Raw genomic sequence first — 23,971 nt, 5'->3', positions numbered from 1 at the left:
GGGGACTGATGACCTCAGATGTTAAGTCCCAAAGTGCTCAGAGCCGTTTTGAACCTTAACCACTGTATTATCCAGACAGAGTAGTTGTCGCAATTGCGCGGAATATCTCGGCACACTGCACAGGGTGAAAAGTATTTAAACCGACAAACTCTGGGAGGTTGGATGGGGCATAAAAACAAATATTTTTCCCTAATGTCATTTTTTTCTATGAGGTGTATTTAAACCGGTAGAGGAAGATTTCTCTGGCGACATATTAATTAAACCAACGAAAAAGTCCAGAGGGGACATATCTGGGGTCGAGCAGGCCATGGTACAGGACCACCTCTGCCAATCCACGTTTCTGGGAACCGTCGGTCCAGGAATCGACGCACACGACGTCTGAAATGTGCCGGCGCCCCGTCATGTTGGAACCACATGCGTTGTCTTGTAGGGAGCGGGACGTCTTCCAGCAATTCTGGCAATGCTCTGTTGAGAGAACTGTAATAGTGCCTGCCATTTAAGGGCCTAGGTAGCAGACAGGACCCAGTTAAACATTCCCCAACAACACCGACCCGCACATTAACGAAGAACCGCACTTGATGAGCGCTAGTAACTGTGGCATGTGGGTTATCCTCATTCCAAACATGCGAATTGTGCATGTTGAAGACTCCATCACGCCCGAACGTTGCTTCATCGGTAAACAATTCCGAGAATGGAAATGTAGGATGCATTTCACACTGTTCCAGGTACCAGTGCGAAAACTGTGCTCTGGGAGGATAATCAACTGATTCCAGGTTGTGGACACGCTGTAAGTGAAATGGACTTAACAATTGCTCTCGAAGGACTGTTCTTACATTCGTCTGATTCGTCCCCATGTTACGTGCAATTGCACGAGTGCTGATTGAAGGATATCACTCCACATACTGCAATACAGCTTCCTCAAATTGCAGCGTTCTTACCGTGCGACGGCGACCCTGTCCAGGTAATCTGCTAAATGACCCGGTCTCACGCAGACGTTGGTACACAGCAGCAAAGGTCGCATGATGCGGGATACGGCGACTAGGATACTGTTGTTGATAAACCCGCTGTGCAGCTCGTCCGTTGTGGTGCACAACGTAGTACGCACCAACCATATCAGTGAACTCACTCCAGGTGTATCGCTCCATTAGTAAACAGAGACAATGCACTACTACATTGGTGGACAGCAGTTGCCTACACCTGAAGAGCGTAATACGCCCTCTAACAACTAAAGATCCTAATACGGCCTCTAACAACTGAAGAGCGTAATTCGGCCTCCACCGGTTTAAACACTCCTCATAGGAAAAAAAGACATTAGGGGGAAATATTTGTTTTGATGTCGCCTACAACCTCCCAGAGTTTGTCGGTTAAAAACTTTTCATCCTGTACAAATGATTCACCTCGCTGGGCAATGAATCGGTAACCCTCAGAGCGGGTGCACATTTACGCTCGACCTCTGACGGAAATCTAAAATTGGCGAGCACGGAGGACATAGACGGGGACAGCAGGGTGGCTGTGGGGGTCAGCCGGGGAGCGTGCCGAGAATGTCTGTGCAGCTGCGATGGACGCTGTGTCCGGGTGGCGCACTGAGCAGGACATCCCAGGCTGGAGTCCCCGTCAGGCATATTTTTCCACTCGCCACTAATGATTCCCCATGAACCCCCGATGCAGATGGAATCAGTAGTTCCATACCTTTCATTTCCTTCTGCCTCCTCCACCTTCAGTTCACATAACATCTATCACACATGTGGATTCCACGTGATGTCTGTTCTTTAGGACAGGCGCTACGCACTCATATATTACGGAGGTGCTTCGTGACCTCAAATGGAAACCCCTGGGGGGGGGGGGGGGGGGAGGGGGGAGGCGACGTTCTTTTCAGGGAACACTACTGAGAAAATTTAGAGAACGGCTACTTGAAACTGAATACAGAACAATTCTGCTGGTGCCAACGTACACTTCGCGTAAGGACAACAAAGACTAGAGGAATTAGGCCCCGTACAGAAGCATACAGGTAGCCGTTTTTGTCTCACTCTATTTACTAGTGGAACAGGAAAGGAAATGACTAGTACAGGTAAAACGTACCCTCCGCCACACACAGTACAGTGGCTTTCAGATGCAGCTGTAGATGTAGATATGCCTGTGTGTACTTCTACATCATATTATTGATAAAAGTGATTTCTGGTAGTCAAACAGTTGATAGTCCAACCAGTCCACAACACACTTCACGCATAATTGTTTTACTGGGAGAGAGTTGTATATTAAGTTACTGTACTCACTTAATATATATGTAATCAAGCTGTGATTGCGGTCATTCGGTTTGTAATTTCATCAGTGTCAGAATCTGTGATATGAATCGAATTAGCGGATTTACAATAAGCTCTTTCTCTGTTTGGGCTAGGTGTAATGGTTGCATTACTCTCAACAATCTGAGCGTGGAATCGCTCTGGTAAAAGCTGTGATCTACAGATTGTCTATAGTTTATCCAAGAATACCACTGTTGCAGGCAGTTGTTCGTTATGCAACATAAGTAATATACTGACATGTGTCCTAGAATAATTACTCATAGGCCTTAAGAAGGTCACACCGGTTGAAATACTAATTTCAGACAGTTACGAGGGTCACTCCAAAAGAAATGCACACTATTTTTTTAAACCCTTCTTTTATTCTACATGTTTGAAAATTTTACAGTGTGTAGATACGTCATCTAGGAACATTATTTTCATTTCTCCACATAATTTCCATCCCTCTCAACTGCCTTACGCCATCTTGGAACCAGCGCCTGTATACCCACACGGTAAAATTCTGGACCAACCTGTTGGAGTCACTGTTTGGCAGCGTGAACAAGGGAGTCATCATCTTCAAACCTTGTTCCACGAAAAGAGTCTTTCAGTTTCCCAAAGAGATGATAGTCACATGGAGCCAGGTCAGGACTGTAAAGCGGGTGTTTCAGTGTTGTCGATCCGAGTTTTGTGGTCGTTTCCATGTTTTTTTGACTGACACGTGGCCGTGCATTGCCGTGCAACAGCAAAACATCCTGCTTTTGCCGATGTGGTCGAACACGACTAAGTTGAGCTTGAAGTTTCTTCAGTGTCGTCACATATGCATCAGAATTTATGGTGGTTCCACTTGGCGTGATGTCCACAAGCAAGAGTCCTTCCGAATCGAAAAGCACCGTAGCCGTAACTTTTCCAGCAGAAAGTGTCTTTTTGAATTTTTTTTCCTTGGGTGAATTTGCATGATGGCACTCCATTGATTGCCTCTTCGTCTCTGGTGAAAAATGATGGAGCCATATTTCATCACCTGTCACAATTCTTCCAAGAAATTCATCTCCACAATTCTCGTACTGTTCCAAAAGTTCGCTGCTTACCGTTTTTCTTGTTTCTTTGTGAGCCACTGTCAACATCCTGGGAACCCACCTGTCAAAAACCTTTTCTAACGCCAACTCTTTCAGTATTCTGCAAACACTTCCTTCTCCTATCCCAACGTAGCGTGACAATTTGTTCACTGTGATGCGTCTGTCAGCAGTTACCAATTCGTTAACTCTCTGCACATTGTCTCGAGTGTGTGCAGAACGAGGCCTGCCGCTGCGAGGACAATCCTCAATATTCAAATGGTTCAAATGGCTCTGAGCACTATGGGACGTAACATCTGACGTCATCAGTCTCCTAAAACTGATAACTACTTAAACGTAGCTAACCTAAGGACATCACACACATCCATGCCCAAGGCAGGATTCGTACCTGCGACCGTAGCAATTGCGCGGTTGCGGACTGAAGTGCCTAGAATCGCTCGGCCACCGCGGCCGGCCCTTAATATTGCCGTGCCCACTTTCATCACGTAACCTGCTTGCCCACCGACTAACTGTACTACGATCGACAGCAGCATCTCCATACACCTTCTTCAACCTCTTGTGGATGTTTCGCACTGTCTCGTTTTCACAGCACAGGAATTCTGTGACAGCACGTTGCTTCTGTCGAACGTCAAGTGTAGTAGCTATCTTGAAGACATGCTGTGACAGCGCCACTCACGGGATCAGGTTGAACTAAGTTTGAAAACAAGCGGGAAGGATGTACCTACACACTGTAAAACTTTCACAGATGCAGAATGAAAACTGTATTTTTACAAAAAAAAAAAGTGTGCATTTCTTTTGGAGTGATCCTCGTACTTCCTACCTCGAAATACTCTGAAGAGGATTCTCTATCATCTACACATTCTACAGTATACAACTTTATCCTTGACTGCTTGGAGCACCCGTGTCTCACGAAATTTATTATTATCCTTTTTGCGCTACGGTCGCAGGTTCGAATCCTGCCTCGGGCATGGATGTGTGTGATGTCCTTAGGTTAGTTAGGTGTAAGTTCTAGGGGAGTGATGACCTCAGAAGTTACGTCCCATAGTGCTCAGAGCCATTTGAACCATTTTTAATCGTTTTTGGTACGAAAGCATTAACTTTTTCAGAATCGTAGGTATGCTTTAGCATTTTTTTAAAATTTTCCGTGTTCTTTAATTTCCTAAGTTGCTCTTATATTCACACAAACCTGAACATTCTATAGTTCAACAAAGCTGATGGCGCATTCAGCGCCAAAAGCGTTGCTTAACACACATACTTATGGCTTAGAAATGGCTTTTATTCCATTTATTATTACTTCCTAAACAACATTATCGGCGTGTAGCTACGAGAAAGGTCCGCTTGACATGTTTGTGCGTTGAATTGTTACGAGAGATCGATGCTCCTACGGAATCTATGTGAAAATTTTACCACGACTGACTCTCGCGCGCAATTACCTTTCACCTCAGCGACAGCTCGATTCGTTCCCGCCTCTAGTTCCACCCTGCGGAGAGCTCGAAATGAATAGCAAAGCTGCCCATGTATCACCGTAACACCTGCTGACATCTGAGTCTTGGGTTTGCATTCTAAATTCACGCCTTGTGTCTACAGCCAGGCTAGTCGGGATATACAGGGTGAGTCACCTAACGTTACCGCTGGATATATTTCGTAAACCACATTAAATCCTGACGAATCGATTCCACAGGCCGAACGTGAGGAGAGGGGCTAGTGTAATTGGTTAATACAAACCATTTAAAAAAATGCACGGAAGTATGTTTTTTAACACAAACCTACGTTCTTTTAAATGGAACCCCGTTAGTTTTGATAGCACATCTGAACATATAAACAAATACGTAGTCAGTGCCGTTCGTTACATTGTAAAATGCAATTACATCCGGAAATATTGTAACCTAAAGTTGACGCTTGAGTACCACTCCTCCGCTGTTCGATCGTGTGTATCGGAGAGCCACGAATTACGTAGGGATCCAAAGGGAACGGTGATGGACCTTAGGTACAGAAGAGACTGGAACAGCACATTACGCCCACATGCTAACACCTTTTTATTGGTCTTTTTCACTGACGCACATGTACATTACCATGAGGGGTGAGGTAAACGTACACACGTGGTTTCCGTTTTCAATTACGAAGTGGAATGTTAGGTGACTCACCCTGTATACGGCGTGCTGTAACTATTGCTTATACGACACGCGATATACTGTATATGTGTATAAAAAAGATAGCTGCTATCGTTACATAAGCGTGAATTTACACAGTCCACTAATTTTCGGTTAATATAAACTCCTTCTTTTAACTGATTCTTCACTAAATCGTGAACAGCTGAAAATGTATACGTGACTTTGCATATTTTATCTCCTGTCTTCAGTAGCAATTGTCTTGCAAGTATATTTCAGTTCGTAGAAAAATTATACAATAACAACATCGTAAAAATTATTCGTCTCTGAATTTTATAAAAACGAATTATTTATTCGTCGTTACTTAAATACAAACCGCAAAGGTGCTGTGAATCAGTTTACAAGGGATAATTATTTGTGAAACACTGCTAACGCAATAAAAAATATATTTTTAAACGAAGAATCAAGCGAAGTAAAAAATACTTTATTTTGATGTATTTTTTTCCCTACCCTCAACAGCAAATACATGTAATTTTTACACACAACAGGTGGCAACCCAAGTAGGGAAGCAACAACAGTAGACTGCTTCCTTAGGAGAGCCTAATGACTTCGTGTGTGAAGTACTCATTGGATATACACTACTGGCCATTAAAATTGCTACACCAAGAAGATGACGTGCTACAGACGCTAAATTTAACCGACAGGAAGAAGATGCTGTGATATGCAAATGATTAGTTTTTCACAGGATTCACACAAGGTTGGTGCCAGGGGCGACACCTACAACGTGCTGACAAGAGGAAAGTTTCCAACCGATTTCTCAAACACAAACAGCAGTTGATCGGCGTTTCCTGGTGAAACGTTGTTGTGATGCCTCGTGTAAGGAGGAGAAATGTGTACCATAACGTTTCCGACTTTGATGAAGGTCGGATTATAGCCTATCGCGATTGCGGTTTATCGTATCGCAACATTGTTGCCCACGTTGGTCGAGACTGTTAGCAGAATATGAAATCGGTGGGTCCAGGTGGGTAATACGTAACACCGTGCTGGATCCCAACGTCATCGTATCACTAGCAGTCGAGATGACAGGCATCTTATGCGCACGGCTGTAACGGATCGTGCAGCCACGTCGCGATCCCTGAGTCAATAGATAGGGACGTTTGCAAGACAACAACCATCTGCACGAACAGTTCGACGACGTTTGCAGCAGCACGACTATCAGGTCGGAGACCATGGTTGCGGTTACCCTTGACGCTGCATCACAGACAGGAGCGCCTGCGGTGGTGTACTCAACAACGAAACTGGGTGCACGGATGACAAAACGTCATTTTTTTTCCAGATGAATCCAGGTTTTGTTTACAGCGTCATGATGGTCGCATCCGTGTTTGGCGACATCGCGGTGAACGCACATTGGAAGAGCGTATTCGTCATCGCCATACTGCCGTATCACCCGGCGTGATAGTATGTGGTGCCATTGGTTACACGTCTCGGTCACCTCTTGTTCACATTGACGCCACTTTGAACAGTGGACGTTACATTTCAGATTTGTTTCTACCTGTGGCTCTACCCTTCTTTCGATCCCCGCGAAACCCTACATTGCAGCAGGATAATGTACTACCGAATGTTGCAGGTCCTGTACGGGCCTTTCTGGGTACAGAAAATGTTCGACTGCTGCCCTGGCCAGCACATTCTGCAGATCTCTCACCAACTGAAAACGTCTGGTCAATGGTGGCCGAACAACTGGCTCGTCACAATATGCCAGTCACTACTCTTGATGAACTATTGTCTCGTGTTGAAGCTGCATGGGCAGCTGTACCTGTACACGCCATCCGAGCTCTGTTTGACTCAATGCCCAGGAGTATCAAGGCCGTTATTATGGCCAGAGGTGGTTGTTCTGGGTACTGGTTTCTCAGGATCTATGCACCCAAATTTCGTGAAAATGTAATTACGTGTTAGTTCCAGTATAATATATTTGTCCAATGAATACCTGTTTATAATCTGCATTTCTTCTTGGTTCATCAATTTTAATGGCCAAAGTGTAACTTGAGTAACAAATTCATCTGTCATAATTCGACAATTTTATACCTGCCCACGTCGACTATTGGTGATGTGATTGTTAAGTGAAAACGAGAAGAAGCAGCCACAGCTGTAACAAGACGAGGCAGTTCTCACGTACTGATGCACAGGGATCGATCAGCACTGCGGAGGATGGTGGTAAAAAAATTGCGTGAAATGAGCGGAAGGAATCATTAGTGAGTTCCAAAGAGGTTCCAGCAGTCCAGCTGGCACAGTGACTGTGCGTAGGGAGTTGAAGGGAGTAGTGCACAATGGTCGAGCAACCCCTTACAGGCCACATGTTTCTGCAGTCAATGCTAAGCGAACTGCTGTCGGCTGAGGCCCCTAAGACGTCTGTGAGCCTGTGGGAAAGTCAGAAGGACGTCAACATCTGTAGACATCAACAGCGACAAATCTTCTGCGGTCTCCCGCCTGAGTGACGCAATTCACGCTAATAGCTTTTCCAAGACAGTGCAGTACTTGACCTTCAATGTTTCTAACAGTTTTTTCTAACAGTTTCCCTTACTTTTAACATCAGTAACCGGCAGCAGACTTCCACATTTAATGAAGCGGATAAATTTCAGATATTTTTAGCTAACGTTACCGGTATGTGGCATATATCATTGTAAACGTTTGTGTGTTTCAGATGAAGCGTATGCCCCTGTAACTTACAAAATAATAGATGACAGGGAAATTTATTGTGGTAGGTCCACATATGAAACGTTACACTTTCTGCGGGGATATGAACATAGTTTATTGATTTCTTTTCCAGAGAGTTACAGCAACCAGACACAATTTTTAAAGAGAACATTAGTTTTTCCTACTATGTAGCTGCTGTATTTAAATCAGTTCTGTACAAATAAGTTTAAAACACATTTCTATCGCGGTTAGTTTGGGAACAAGAAACTTTCAGAGACTTAGGGGTGGATGCAACATGCTGTACATAATACTTGGCTACGCGCAGATGAATGTTCTGGTGGCGGAATGTTTCATTAGCTAGGTGTTGCAATGTGAGCCCGTGTTTCTGAGTGCACAACGCAACGCGTCTTCTAAATGACCTGCTGACGAGACGTAACGTCGACGGTATCACGGAGCGACAAGCTTCGTCGATGTGTCATCTGGAATCATTTGTGGTTGTGAGTTCGGCGATGCAAACACGACTCTTTGAATATGTCCTAAAAAACAAATCTACTTGTGTTAATTCGGTCGCACGTGTGAACCATTCCGGAGGACCTCGGCACCCCAAACATCTTACAAGAAATCGTTGTCCAGTTGCTGCACAATATCACGCGCAGTATAGGATGGGTAACCATCGTGCTGCAACCTCATACGATGTCCAATGTCTGGGTAGGCATTTTCAAAGAGAGCACCTAAACTGTCGACGATTAAAGCCCGGTACACTTCACCTGTCAGTTTTTCTGCGAAGTTATGTGGACCGATGATTCCATCCCCAAGGATTCCACAACAAGCAGTGATAGACCGCTTTCGTTACTGATCGAGAGAACATACCCACCAAGGATTTTCTGTGGCCCAGTCATACGCATTATGATGTTCACTGCACCATTGTTCGTAAGGCGTCCAGAGTGTAATTATCCAAGGTCCCTTTGCAGAAAGTAACTCTCCGGTTGAAATCCTCCGCAGCAGCGTTGGTGACAGGTAGTATGGGTGAAACTTGCAACCCTGTACGATATGCCACACAGGTGTAAGGCTGCAGAAACATCTCGTAGGCTGAAACGAGGATCCTGGTGTATTGCATCTACAACAAACACCTCCATCTCTTCACTTCTCCCTGTTCTTCATCTGTTACTGCCGCGCCTTCTCAAACTACTTGTTTGTGGAAGTCGTTGTTGAGCACTTAAGAACGTAATGGCTGCCGGAACTTCTCGTCCAGAATATATCACAGCAAACGCAATCACTGATTCATTAGCATCACGTCGGCATTCACCGAGCATTAGCAACCTGTAAAAGTGCTGGTTGGATGTGTATGCCATTTCTATTCGACACCGGTATCTGTGGCACACTGAACCCGTTTGTTTGTGCGGTTTGACCTTCCTCGTATATGACAATGTAAGGCGACGGTCAGCAATCCCGTCCATAGGCCGTGTAGATGACGCATTGTGTTGTGATTTCAAGAACTTGGGCGCACATTTGAACCCGCCAGGGCCGCAGTGGTCTCGCGGTTCTAGGCGCGCAGTCCGGAACCGTGCGACTGCTACGGTCGCAGGTTCGAATCCTGCCTCGGGCATGGATGTGTGTGATGTCCTTAGGTTAGTTAGGTTTAAGTAGTTCTAAGTTCTAGGGGACTAATGACCACAGCAGTCGAGTCCCATAGTGCTCAGAGCCATTGAACCCGCCAGTAGAACATTCATCTACTCACAGTCAGTTCCTGTTTGTCACCCATCATTTTGTAAGATACAGAGGTGTACATCTTATGTCAAACACACTGTTTACACTGGGAATAATTTTTGGCATAATAGCGCACAGATTTCAAAACTTAATGAAAGATAGTTTTTTTATCATTAATGCCAAAGCAATTAAGACCGACATAGATTTACTTTTAAAAACTTATTTTCATTGGAATTGCACATTTTCACACTGCAATTAGTTTCCGCTTACAGTTAGTGCCTAGTTGTAATGAAGCTACGTACTTTATCGAGAAATGAAAGAAAGAAACAATGTTGTGTGCCCACATGGCAGATTAAAGTGTGTTCTCTAACTCTTAAATTTCATGTGTAATGTTCTTACCTACCGAGCTGTGCAGACACTACATTGAAAATTTGATAAATTAAAACGCTGAAGAGCAGATTAATAACTGACGGAAGTATGTCCGTCTTACAATAAAGTATAATTTCGAAGTTTGCATCAGCCAGCCCTCGCACCTGGTTCTTAATAATCTGGAAAGAAGGTTGAACAAGTCAATACAACCTTAAAATTCGTGCCTCATTCCTCCGTCATTCATTAAAATAGAGACTGTATTAATCTTTTCTCTTGGATATAGTTATTTTTAAAATATTTTTTAAACCACGAGGTACCGTTATCCGTACGCCACAAGCGCTACACCTGAAATTTTCTCTCGACGGAGAAGCAATCGATTAGAGTGAGCCTTGTACGGATGCATACTTAGGGCACTTCATCTCAGGTACAGTGGTTTGGGCTCTAAGTCGTGGAGGTGCTTCGTGGTAAGGATGTGGGCCATTAAGTGGAAGAAGAAAAGGGCTACGTGTGGATTAAACAGTTTCTGTATCGTTCCCTTGTTTATTACTGTAATAAGCGCATCAGTGTCGCTCGCTGTTATTTTCGGTTGGAAAATAAGGAAAATTACATTCATTGTAGTGCTTGGTAATACACATATCGCTTTTTGAAGGTTGGAAACCAAGTGAAAGTATTAAACAGACAGCAATATGTCACTATGAGTCACCTGACTTGCTACTAAAAAAATACGTCCTGTGTTACTTAGTCCCACAAAAAGAAAGTAATTTTTGTTATTTAATATGTGAATATGATATATAACGCGTATAAGGATGGCAGAAAGACGAGAGCAAAGCCTGTGTTAATATGTTGAAGACTTATGGGACACGTTTTATGTTCACGCAGTGTGGCGGTTCTGGAGACCAGAAAATTCCTCTGAATGAATCAGTATGGATAGTGCGAAACCCGTTTATTCACGAGATCCAGAAGGCAGCAGATACCGGCGCCAGGTCGATGCTGTGTTCCTTCATTTCCGGATGTCGTTTGATACGCTACCACATAGTCACTCAGTGAATCAAATACGTGTCTACAGAATATCTGACCAACTTTGTGTTGTAAACTTTTGTGAAGAGTTCCTTGCAATTGCAGTGTTTTCTGGAAGGAGTGGTCAATATTCATGGATATGTCATGAAAAATCATTCGAAGCAAACGTGTATAGTAAAAATGAGCTCTAAAATGCATATCTTAAGAGCTGTGCACACTTATTTAACTTTGATACGTGAAAAAATCTCTTCTATTGCAATCTGTTTGCTTTCAATGTTTTGAGAGGTGGTAATGTGGACCGAAACAGGAAAAAATTTCCAATAAACACTGGCTCTAAAGAACATACTTTAAGAGCTATGAGCACGTGTTCATCTTTGCTACTGTGAAACACATCTCTTCTACTGAACAGATGCTCATAGGTCTTAGGGGGTGCATTTTAGGGTCCAAGTTTGCTGGACTTTTTTGTCGTTTACGTCCATACTACTTCTTCCAAAAATATGGAAAGCAAAGAGCACGCTGTAGAAGAGATTTGTTTCACAGTATCGAAGATGAAGAAGTGCCCATAGCTCTTAAAGTATGTTCTTTAGAGCCCGTGCCTACGATACCTTTTTTCTCCGAATGAATTTTCTGTCGTATCCCTGAACGTTGACCATTTCTTCTGGGGCAACCTGTAGCTCAGAGCATGTTATTCTTAACAGAGGCAAAGCTTCCTCCAAGGGAGTGCTATAGTGTCATTACTGTTCACAATATATATTAACGACCTGTCAGATGACGTCGGAATGCTGACGAGGCTATTCCCGGATGATGTCTTCGTGTAGAGAGAAGTCGCAACTCTAGAAAATTGTAGCACAATGCAGGAAGACCGGAAGACGATTGACTCTTGTGCAGGAATTGACAGTTGCTTCTCAGAGTAAACAAATATAACATATTGTGCACAAATAGACGGAAAGATTCGTTGTTGATTACACGATTTCCGAACAGTCACTGGGAGCAGTCACATCCTGTAAATATAAGGGATTATGCGTATGGGATGATTTAAAGTGATACGACGAAATAAAATTAATCATAGAAAGGACAGGTATCAGACAGAGATTTACTAGAAAAATCCTCAGGAAGTGTAGTCCGCCCACGAAGGAGGTAGCTTACGAAACTCTCGTTTGATAGGTAGATGAATACTGCTCGTCAGTCTGGGATCCTTGCCAGAAAGTAGTAAAGATCCAAAAAAAGGCAGCGCGTTTCGTCACTGTTTCGTTTAGTTAGCTAGAACCAATAGGAGAGTCGTTTAGCATCACTATGTGGTTCTTCTTCTTCTTCCTTTCTTCCTAGGCTAAAGCCTGTTTCCTTCAGTACACGACAGTCTACCCTGAGATTGTCGCTGCATATTTTCCTTGGACACCAATATTTCGTTGATCAGTTGGTGATTTATCTTTTACGATTTTTCACAATCTTCCATTCGTCTCTCCTGTCTATGTGTTCGTTCCACTCATGCTTTCTCTTATGTATCCATTCACTGCTGGAGTGAACTTAACATCCTTTTCTAATGCATTCACTTCTCTATCTATCTCTCAGTCTTCCCTGTAATCCTTTGCAGACTTTTCATTTTCGTTGCTTCGAAAAGTATTTTTGTTTTTGATGTTTCCGGTCTTGTCTCAATTGTGTGTATCGTAACTGGTCTTGCTATTGTTTTGTATTTATTGCCTTTCCTAATTGCTTGTTTTTCCAAATAGTATCATTTAAACACCCTGCGACTTTGTTTGCCTTTTCTATTTGTTCTCTGACATCCTTTCCTACATTGACACTGCCGGACCGATTAATACCACGACATTTATATGTCATTACCTATTGAATAATTTTTCCATCGATTTCCAGTTTACATCCAATTGGTTCTACAGAAGTGGCTATACATTTGTCTTTTTGCGAGTGTATGACCATGTTTAGGTTCTTGGCTGCCACGTTAAATATATGTAAAGTCTCCGCAGGTTATCTTCAGCAGAACTGCATCATCGGCATATCAAATAATTTTTAGTTTTTATTCTCCATTCTGTAATCACTGCCAGTCAATAACCTCTCTATCACCTCGTCCGAGATTATATTAAAAAGTAGCAGAGTCAGATTTTATAATACCACTATTAACTGATGTGTAGCTAGTTAACACGAAACCAGTTTTCACCTAGATGTGATTAACTTTTAAAATTCCAAGAGCGTACCTTCATAGAACAGTCAACTGATGTATTACTTCCTTTATTCGAGCTTGGATAGAGGCTTACCAGCAATCGTTCATCTCGCACACCATTCGTGATTGGATTGGGGAAGAGGGTGGGCGAGGAGTCACAGCGGTACACAGAATCCTCTGCATAATATTCCATAAGGTGGCTTGCAGACCACTGATGTAGATCGTGGATTTAGCGGTACGTATTACTAATAGTGATGCGGTGTGTGCGCCAATGACGGAATAGTGCAATGAAGTGGCCATAATTTATAAACAAAGCAGAAGTTTCGAACGGGGAACACATGTTGCAGTTCATGTACGTGAGTGAGTGCCTGTGAGAAAGCCTGAAATTCTACAACGAAGTAAATTTATAACTTGTTGCTTTGTGTTTCGTGTGCCTTCACCTGTTAGAAATACTCCACCGAGATTCATTGTGTGTGTGAGCTGTGGTGCCGTGGTGTGGGCGCAGGGCAGCTGCAGGACATGGTGGAGGCCGCTAGCGACGCCGGCCTCAGGAGCGCCCTGGAGCACCTGGAGGCGCGCGCCGCCGCCTTCGTGCGCGACAGGAGCCGCCAGCTGGCACGCGTCGCCGACCACGCGGGCGCCCAGAGTAAGTGCTACGCTGGCAGACTAACCACTAAAGGCGACGATTCTGTGACAAAGAGACGTGGCCAGTTCTCTACTAAACATTTTGCAGGGGCTACGAAGTCAGCGCAGGGAGGTAAGGTCACCTGCTGCTACAGGGAGTTTATTGTACAAGCCACTTGAAAACTGATACAAACGCTTAGGCCCAAATTACGGAAACAGCAGAGCACCCTAAACTGATATTTTCAGATAACGAAATGAACGAGAATTTTTTTACGTACTTTTCATGCCCAGCAGGGCTGTTCGTGTAATGACCCACTGGAGAGTCATGGACTTTTCATACAAACATCGGCCGAGTTAGTGGTGGAGCAAAAGGGGTCCCAGTTCGAAATACAGCATGGATGTAATTAAACTTTCGCTACTTCAGCCAATCTAGACGGAAAACTGTTTACCGTTTCGGAACCCAACTTTATATCTATATGTAGGTCAGTACCCAACATTGCACAGGTATATACTTACTCCAGTCAGGAGTATTATTCCACTCTTCTATCAGCCCAGTTCCACCTCCTCCATCTGTCTAAGGAACATGGAGAAGTCCTCTTGTGGTTGAAGAACATGAGTTGGGAGTTAAAATTAACTGGCGATTTGCGAATTACCCATGGGAGAGGCCGACGGGTAATGGTGTCACAGAAAGCTGAAGAAGAAATTTCTGTTGCCACGGCTGAGAATGCCGGAAGAAATGTTCGATCTTGAATAAGTCCACAAGCTGTATCACGATAGCTCAACATTCCATTGCCCACTGCTCGAAAAATGCTGCGATCATTTGTGAAGTGGTATCGATACAGACTTCCAGCCTGTTGTGGAGCAGAAGGTCGTCGTACTGAGCGACGTTTGTATCGTGGAACATAAACATCAAACGCAATTAACGTTTGTTATCCTCTCGTGTGGAAATTAAAATGTGTTTCTTTCAATGATTTATTCGTTGTTACCTTCCGCGTGTACTTACAATAACTTCCATGAAGTTTCATTGTCCTACGATCAATCGTTTTTCATGGGGCCCTCTCAAGTAGTGGAAGCTTAACTATAACCTCCCTGCACTTGGAGGGGAGCTATGAGTCCAGCATTTGCCCTACAACAAAGGGAAACCTCCCAGAAACTTTGGCTAGAACCAGCGGATGGGAACTATTTTTAATTTGATTCTGGGACATTATTTCCTAGACCAAAAATATGAAATCTAAGTTATATATAGGTTCAGTTGTATCGACGTGTGTAGGAGCGCAGAGATACATCGATGTTTCTAGTTGCAAGTTATTTTGAACGATGTTTTATATCTATGTTTTGTATGACATTTAGAACAATGCCCTCGCTTATCAACTGCTATTCACAGTCGAGGATTTCATGATTCTTTGCTGTTTTTATACTTGTTTGTGAAATTGTTGACCTAAAAGCGGGGTTTGACTCCGATCCATTGATTGCTTAACAGAAACTTAATGTACTAAATTTGCGAAAACTATGAATTGGTGGTTTAATCTTAATTGTAGACAGGTAAATAAATGCATTCTTTGTTGTTCATGATAGATTAGTTGTTGTTAGAGTGTGTAATACATCTATTCCTCAAAATTACTCAATTATCAACTAATTATATTACATTCCTCTCTTACTCCATGAAATATTTTATTGTTTTGTTTGATATATATAGTGATGGATAAGTTTGTATATTCCAGTTGTGTATAAAAAATTACTACAACGGCTCGTATTAGGATGACATTTGGCACACAAAGAGGCCATGAGCTGACAAATGAGTTTCCCTGGGGCATTTCCGACTACCGTGGGCAAGTGAGTTACCTGTAACTAGTTAATACAGCTCATACCTGTCTGCCAATTATCCCAAGAAACTTGTCTGTATCAATCCCCTAAAAATGGTTTTCCAAAAGATACGATTATACTCTACTTAAAAAGTGAATTAAGCAAACAAATGAGAAGGTGTTTGAGATTCAAATATACCTCGATTGTGGCACTGCCTAATGTGTTGGTCTCAAGGTTTAAGTTATTACATTTTGATGTGGTCACATACTTCAGTGAATTCGCGAAAACGGCAAAAAATTGATAATAAATACGATTCCTCCGACGAGTCAGGAAAAAAGATAAGACTATCGATATATTGAAGTATAATAAACATATAATACATAGTACATAAAGTTTAGGTCGTTTTCATATACTGCTACAATGGACACCGAAGTTCCGATGTATTTGGGTTCATCTGTTGCTCCGATAAAACTAAATCCAATTGACATGTGGGAAGGTATAAAATCTCTGTTACCGGGAGTATGTAAGTAAGTCATGATATTTACCAGTTCTAGGAATATCGATAGTAACTCAGAAATGTAATCGGTAATTCAGTTAATGAACAGGAAAGTACAACATCGAACCCTAAAAATGAAAAAAATACTGATTACTGATCGCAGCGATTACGTTGTTATATACTGCAATTGTGTTGAGATTTGTATTAGTTAAAAGTTTACAATAAAAATATAGAACTGTAATCGGGTATCATTTTATCTAAACTTTTAATAGCAATTAGTTAATTTCTTTCACATATACACTTTATAGTACTGTAAAAACCCATAAAGCAATAGGTTTCCCTCGAATCAAAAATTCGAAAAACTATCAGTCTTATCATACATCAACGTTCCCCTCGGAACAACAATACATCGAATGATTGATGTTTATCAAAACGATGTATGTATCCCTAGACGTGTGCAATGTGATAGGTTCATACTGTGCAATGTGAGTCAGGCACATATTTATAAACTGCACTTAATGACCAACAACTGTGCACAGCTTGACATTGCTGGTGCTACGTTCAAAAACAAGATACAAATATCTGTCCCGAATACTCGGTGAAATTTGCGACCATTTACTGTTCGTGGCTGATTGTCGAATATCGAGTGTTACTTATCACCAGAATTTACGGATATACATGCAATGTACGGTGTAGCCAGATGTGCAGAGAAAAATTTCTCAGTAGACATCGTCCAACTAGCAATTAACCAGTGAAAACTCGATTCTATAAAGACTCGAACTTCCATGAAGCATGTAAGCGAGAAGAAGTTAGGAAAACGTTCGAAATTGTGTTTAAAGTTTGTTGGAAGTTCTCATTAGGAAACACTGAACGGATATAGTCTGGGTGATTTGCGCTCCATTTTAATAGCTAGTTTTTCACGGCTCTCGATGTTCAAGACGCCATATCTCTTGAAGGATGTGTCGTACGATTATGTAATTTTGGACGTACGTTCAGTAGTATGTGTGGAGGCAGCCCGAAAACTTTGTTGTGAATAGTGTCAGTATTAGTACAGAAATAAAAAAATTAAAACCCTATGTCTGCTGCTAACGTTTTACTGCATTAACAGTGAAAATGCAGTGATCGATAAACTGCATCCTTTAAATGTATATACAGAGTGGTCCATTGATCGTGACCGGGCCAAATATCTCACGAAATAAGCCTCAAACGAAAAACTCTAAAGAACGAAACTCGTCTACCTTGGAGGAGGAAACCAGATGGCGCTATGGTTGGCCCGCTAGATTGCGCTGCCATAGGTCAAACGGATATCAACTGAGGTTTTTTTTTTTTTTTTTTAATCGGAACCCCCATTTTTATTACATATTCGTGTAGTACGTAAATACACTCCTGGAAATGGAAAAAAGAACACATTGACACCGGTGTGTCAGACCCACCATACTTGCTCCGGACACTGCGAGAAGGCTGTACAAGCAATGATCACACGCACGGCACAGCGGACACACCAGGAACCGCGGTGTTGGCCGTCGAATGGCGCTAGCTGCACAGCATTTGTGCACCGCCACCGTCAGTGTCAGCCAGTTTGCCGTGGCATACGGAGCTCCATCGCAGTCTTTAACACTGGTAGCATGCCGCGACAGCGTGGACGTGAACCGTATGTGCAGTTGACGGACTTTGAGCGAGAGCGTATAGTGGGCATGCGGGAGGCCGGGTGGACGTACCGCCGAATTGCTCAACACGTGGGGCGTGAGGTCTCCACAGTAGATCGATGTTGTCGCCAGTGGTCGGCGAAAGGTGCACGTGCCCGTCGACCTGGGACCGGACCGCAGCGACGCACGGATGCACGTCAAGACCGTAGGATCCTACGCTGTGCCGTAGGGGACCGCACCGCCACTTCCCAGCAAATTAGGGACACTGTTGCTCCTGGGGTATCGGCGGGGACCATTCGAAACCGTCTCCATGAAGCTGGGCTACGGTCCCACACACCGTTAGGCCGTCTTCCGCTCACGCCCCAACATCGTGCAGCCCGCCTCCAGTGGTGTCGCGACAGGCGTGAATGGAGGGACGAATGGAGACGTGTCGTCTTCAGCGATGAGAGTTGCTTCTGCCTTGGTGCCAATGATGGTCGTATGCGTGTTTGGCGCCGTGCAGGTGAGCGCCACAATCAGGACTGCATACGACCGAGGCACACAGGGCCAACACCCGGCATCATGGTGTGGGGAGCGATCTCCTACACTGGCCGTACACCTCTGGTGATCGTCGAGGGGACACTGAATAGTGCACGGTACATCCAAACCGTCATCGAATCCATCGTTCTACCCTTCCTAGACCGGCAAGGGAACTTGCTGTTCCAACAGGACAATGCACGTCCGCATGTATCCCGTGCCACCCAACGTGCTCTAGAAGGTGTAAGTCAACTACCCTGGCCAGCAAGATCTCCGGATCTGTCCCCCATTGAGCATGTTTGGGACTGGATGAAGCGTCGTCTCACGCGGTCTGCACGTCCAGCACGAACGCTGGTCCAACTGAGGCGCCAGGTGGAAATGGCATGGCAAGCCGTTCCACAGGACTACATCCAGCATCTCTACGATCGTCTCCATGGGAGAATAGCAGCCTGCATTGCTGCGAAAGGTGGATATACACTGTACTAGTGCCGGCATTGTGCAGTGCCTGTGTCTATGTGCCTGTGGTTCTGTCAGTGTGATCATGTGATGTATCTGACCCCAGGAATGTGTCAATAAAGTTTCCCCTTCCTGGGACAATGAGTTCACGGTATTCTTATTTCAATTTCCAGGAGTGTAAATATGAATCTTTTAGTTGGACCGCTTTTTTCGCTTTGTGTTAGATGGCGCTGTAATAGTCACAAACGTATAAGTACGTGGTACAACGTAACATTCCGCCTGTGCGGACGGTATTTGCTTCGTCATACATTACCCGTGTTAAAATGGATCGTTTACCAATTGCGGAAAAGATCGATATCGTGTTGATGTACGGATATTGTAATCAAATGCCCCAACGGGCTTGTCCTATGTTTGCTGCTCGGTATCCTGGACGACATCATCCAAGTGTCCGGACCGTTCGCTGGATAGTTACGTTATTGAAGGAAACAGGAAGTGTTCAGCCACATGTGAAACGTCAACCACGACCTGCAACAAATGATGATGCTCAAGTAGGTGTTTTAGCTACTGTCGCGGCTAATCCGCACATCAGTAGCAGACAAGCTGCGCGAGAACCGGGAATCTCAAAAACGTCGGTGTTGAGAATGCTACATCAACATCGATTGCACCCGTACCATATCTCCATGTACCAGGAATTGCATGGCGACGACTTTGAAAGTCGCGTACAGTTCTTCCACTGGGCACAAGAGAAGTTACGGGACGATGACAGATTTTTTGCACGCGTTCTACTTAGCGACGAAGCGTCATTCACCAACAGCGGTAACGTAAACCGGCATAATATGCACTATTGGGCAAAGGAAGATCCACAATGGCCGCGAGAAGTGGAACATCAGCGACCTTGGCGGGTTAATGTATGCCACCATTTTGTCGATGGCAGTCTAAATGGTGAAATGTATGCTGATTTCCTACGTAATGTTCTACCGATGTTACTACAAGATGTTTCACTGCATGACAGAATGGCAATGTACTTTCAACGTAATGGATGTCCGGCATAGCTCGCGTGCGGTTGAAGCTGTATTGAATAGCATATTTCATGACAGGTGGATAGGTCGTACCATGGCCCGCACGTTCACCGGATCTGACGTCCCCACCCCCGGATTTCTTTCTGTGGGTAAAGTTGAAGCATATTTGCTATCATGATCCACCAACAACGCCTGACAACATGCATCAGCGCATTGTCAATGCATGTGCGAACATTACAGAAGGCGAACTACTCGTTGTTGAGAGGAATGTCGTTACACGTATTGCCAAATGAATTGAGGTTGACGGACATCATTTTGAGCATTTATTGCATTAATGTGTTATTTACAGGTAATCACGCTGTAACAGCATGCGTTCTCAGAAATGATAAGTTCACAAAGGTACATGTATCACATTGGAACAACCGAAATAAAATGTTCAAGCGTACCTACGTTCTGTATTTTAATTTAAAGAACCACATGTTACCAACTGTTCGTCTAAAATTGTGAGCCATATGTTTGTGACTATTTCAGCGCCATCTGTCACAAAGCGAAAAAAGTGGTCCAACTAAAACATTCAAATTTCTTTACATACTACAGGAATATGTAATAAAAAATGGGGGATCCTATTTTTAAAAACACAGTTGATATCCGTTTGACCTATGGCAGGGCCATCTAGCGGGCCAACCATAGCGCCATCTGCCTTCCCCCTTCAAGCTAGACAAGTTTCATTCCTTGTAGTTTTTCGTTTGAGGCTTACTTCGCGATATATTTGGCCCGGTCACGATCAACGATCAATGGACCAACCTGTATATTTTTGGCGGAGGGCGGGGGGGAGGGGGGGGGGGGGGTGCGGTGTCAGCGAGGAGAACGTTCCTAAAGGTCTCCAATTATGTGTAAAGTTTGTTGTATGGTGTCAAGAGGTCCCATTCTCAAACACTGGATGAATGAAGTCCGGGAATTTGCGCACCGTCAGTTACGCTGCCTGCACGCAAACACACACTTTCTAACTGTAATAGTTGAAAATCAAAGTCTTGTTGGCTCTAGAAGCCACTGGATAGGCAACCTGCAAGAGGTTCTGAGTTCGGGATGTACCGGCTGTATCCCCTACGAGTCATCAGGTGCATTTTCGCTGGTGTTTCGGCATATATTTGCAATTTCGTTATTCCAATATGTAGATGGTATCAGTCTAAACAAATACTGCGTATCATGCATTTCATGCAACACCCAGCGTCGAAGGAAAGCGTGTCTGTGTCTCCCATAGCACTAGACTAATTTGGGGTCGCATTATCAAATGGGTACGTAAAATTCCACTTAAAAAATCATTTTGTTTCTAGCCGGAAGCAAAGTGACACTTTCTGTCCACGGTGGACGTCGCATGAAAGACGTCATGATCAGTATTTGTTGGGCTGACACAATCTACATATGGCAAAAACTAAATTGCAAATATCTGGTGAAACGCTAGAAAAAATGCACCTCACGACTTTTAAGAGAGACACCCTGTATATGGTAGTAGCTTGTGGCACTATTGGCCGGGAGACCCTATCTGGAGTAGTTCGTTCGCCGAGTGCAAGACTTTTTAAGTGAAGCCACTTAGGCGACTTGTGAGTCGATAATGATGAAAATGATGTAACACAGTACTCAGTCCTCGAGAGGATAAAATCTGTAACCTAGCTGGGAATCTAACCCGGACTTCCCATATGGCAGTCGGCCACGCTGGCTTTATTTCTTTTTTAATACAGTTTTATTGATCATTCTTCCTCAAAGTTTACATGCTTATTATCTACTCCATATAACTAACATAATTATTCTGTAACATAAAGGATATTTGTCTTCAATATTATTATTAAATAAAACTTTTTCTTGAGATAGTGAGTAAAAAATTGGCACATTCAGCTTCATAGTTTCTCATCCGTTTATGTTTATGATGGTCTGTTGCGAGGTACTCACAGAAGCCCTGTTGACTCTATTCCTCATTAAGGAACGGTCAAAAGTTCCCGTTTGAGGGCGTTGCTGCCGTGTACGTGCAACGTAGAGCGACTCCGTTGTGGGTATATAAACACCAACATGAAAGGGAGGTACCCAGGCTACCATCGTACTACTCGCTCCTTCCAGCTTCTTGGTTTTTCTCTTACCATCTTCGCTCGTCCTGTGCGCCTCTGCCCCACCCTCACCTACCTTGGACTCACCATTGACCGTCACCTCACCTGGATCCCTCATCTTAACTCTATCCAGTCCAAAGCCAACTACCCCCTCTGTCTCCTTAAACTCCTCTCTGGCCGGACATGGGGATTGAACCTCTCTACCATCCTCCACAGCTACAAATCCTTAGTCCGTCCCATCCTCTGTTGGGCCAGTCCTGCCCGGATGTCCGCCCCCTCCCCCCCCCCCCCATCGCCAAATCGTGTAAGTCGCTCCAGATCCTCGAGTGCCATGCACTCCGCCTCGCCTTCCATAGAAGCCTCCCATCCCCCATGCAAATCCTCTATGACATGATTCCTTTCCCCCATCTGTTCCTTTTCCTCAAACATGTCCACGCCCTCTACACCTCCCGCCAACTTGATTCCCCTCATCTCCTGGTTGCTCCTCTCCTCTCCAACCCCCGCCCATTGCCCCACCTTCACCGTCGTCCCTATCCTCCACCTCTACACCCTTCATCTCCTTTCTCGTGGTGGCTTCCATCAACTCCCCCTTTGGATGATGCCCTCTCTCCCTCCATTTATCTCTCCTATCAACTATGATCCTCACCTCCCCCTCCCTCCATCTGTCCTTTTTCCAGGCTTCTCTCCCCCTCTTCCATCTTGTTTTTTCTCCACCTACCCACTCCTTGACCCCATTCTCTCCTCCCAGGTCCTTTTTCTTTCCCCTTCACTGTCTTCCCCACTCATTCTCACTTCTGCCCTGCCCCCGTTTTCCTGTGTCCTCCCCCTCCATCGGCTCCACCCTTTTCTTCTTTCCTCTCCTCCCCCTTTTTTCCCCTCATCAGTCCGGATACTCCCCCCCCCCCCCCAATCTCCCTTCGTGTCTCCTTTATAATGCTGTTTTAAGTGTGTATTCAGTGTTGTGCGTCCCCTGTCAGTGTTGTGAATAGACACCATATTGTCGCTAGGTGTGCTTTTAAACTGTTGCAAACAGAAACCAGACTGTCGCCGTGTTTTTTTTTAAATTGTACCTATCTATTTACTGTGTATTTAATCAGCATCACCGACCCTTTGTTTTTATATTCTCTTCGCAATTTTTCGCCTTGTTCCAGTTTCAATCAGCCACCATTTTATCGCCTGTTTTTATTTTTATGAGAAGAAAAGAATAAAAACACGTTGGTCCTGTTCCGCTGCATTTGTTTATAATGATACCATAGTTCACGTTTCCACATTAACCCCACGCACGTCGAAAATACACGAGTGCCGGACTGGTCCCTCCCTCCTTTTTTCCGGGGCGTTCTGGCAGCAGCCTATTATGCCTTTTTGCAGCCTGCAGAAAATCATATCTCCTAATTTTGTTTTTAACTTTTCTGTAGGCTGCAGAGTGGCATAATAGGCTGCTGACAGCCAATAAATGAAAACAAGAGGGAGGGAGCAGTGCAGCACTCGTGTATTTCCGACGTGCGTGGGGTAAATGTGGAAACGTGAACTATGGTGGCATTATAACCAAATGCAGCGCAACAGGACCAACGTGTTTTTATTATTTGCTTGTATGCCAATATAAATACCACTAGACATCTGTCGGTCAACGGAGAATGTGTACGGGACAACTTGTCTGTCGAAAACCACCATTATGGAATGGTGTTCAAATGGTTCACATGGCTCTGAGCAGTATGGGACTTTACTGCTGTGGTCATCAGTCCCCTATAACTTAGAACTACTTAAACCTAACTAACCTAAGGACATCACAGTCATCCATGCCCGAAGCAGGATTCGAACCTGCGAGCGTAGCGGTTGCGCGGTTCCAGACTGTAGCGCCTAGAACCGCTCGGCCACTCCGGCAGGCTGGAATGGTGTGC

At 44.2% G+C, this 23,971-nt stretch overlaps 1 protein-coding gene across 1 annotated transcript in view; it reads left to right on the top strand.

The window, feature by feature from the left end:
• LOC126335518 (UPF0764 protein C16orf89 homolog) overlaps window positions 1–23,971 on the top strand; it is a 65,087-nt gene that overhangs the window by 13,592 nt on the left and 27,524 nt on the right. The window contains exon 2 of the mRNA XM_049998876.1: window positions 13,920–14,060. Coding sequence (XP_049854833.1) covers window positions 13,920–14,060 — 141 coding nt within the window. The remainder of the gene's footprint in view (window positions 1–13,919; window positions 14,061–23,971) is intronic.

Source organism: Schistocerca gregaria, chromosome 2 (genome assembly GCF_023897955.1).
Source record: "Schistocerca gregaria isolate iqSchGreg1 chromosome 2, iqSchGreg1.2, whole genome shotgun sequence".
Lineage (NCBI taxonomy): Eukaryota > Metazoa > Arthropoda > Insecta > Orthoptera > Acrididae > Schistocerca > Schistocerca gregaria.
This window is presented reverse-complemented; position numbering and strand designations above follow the sequence as displayed.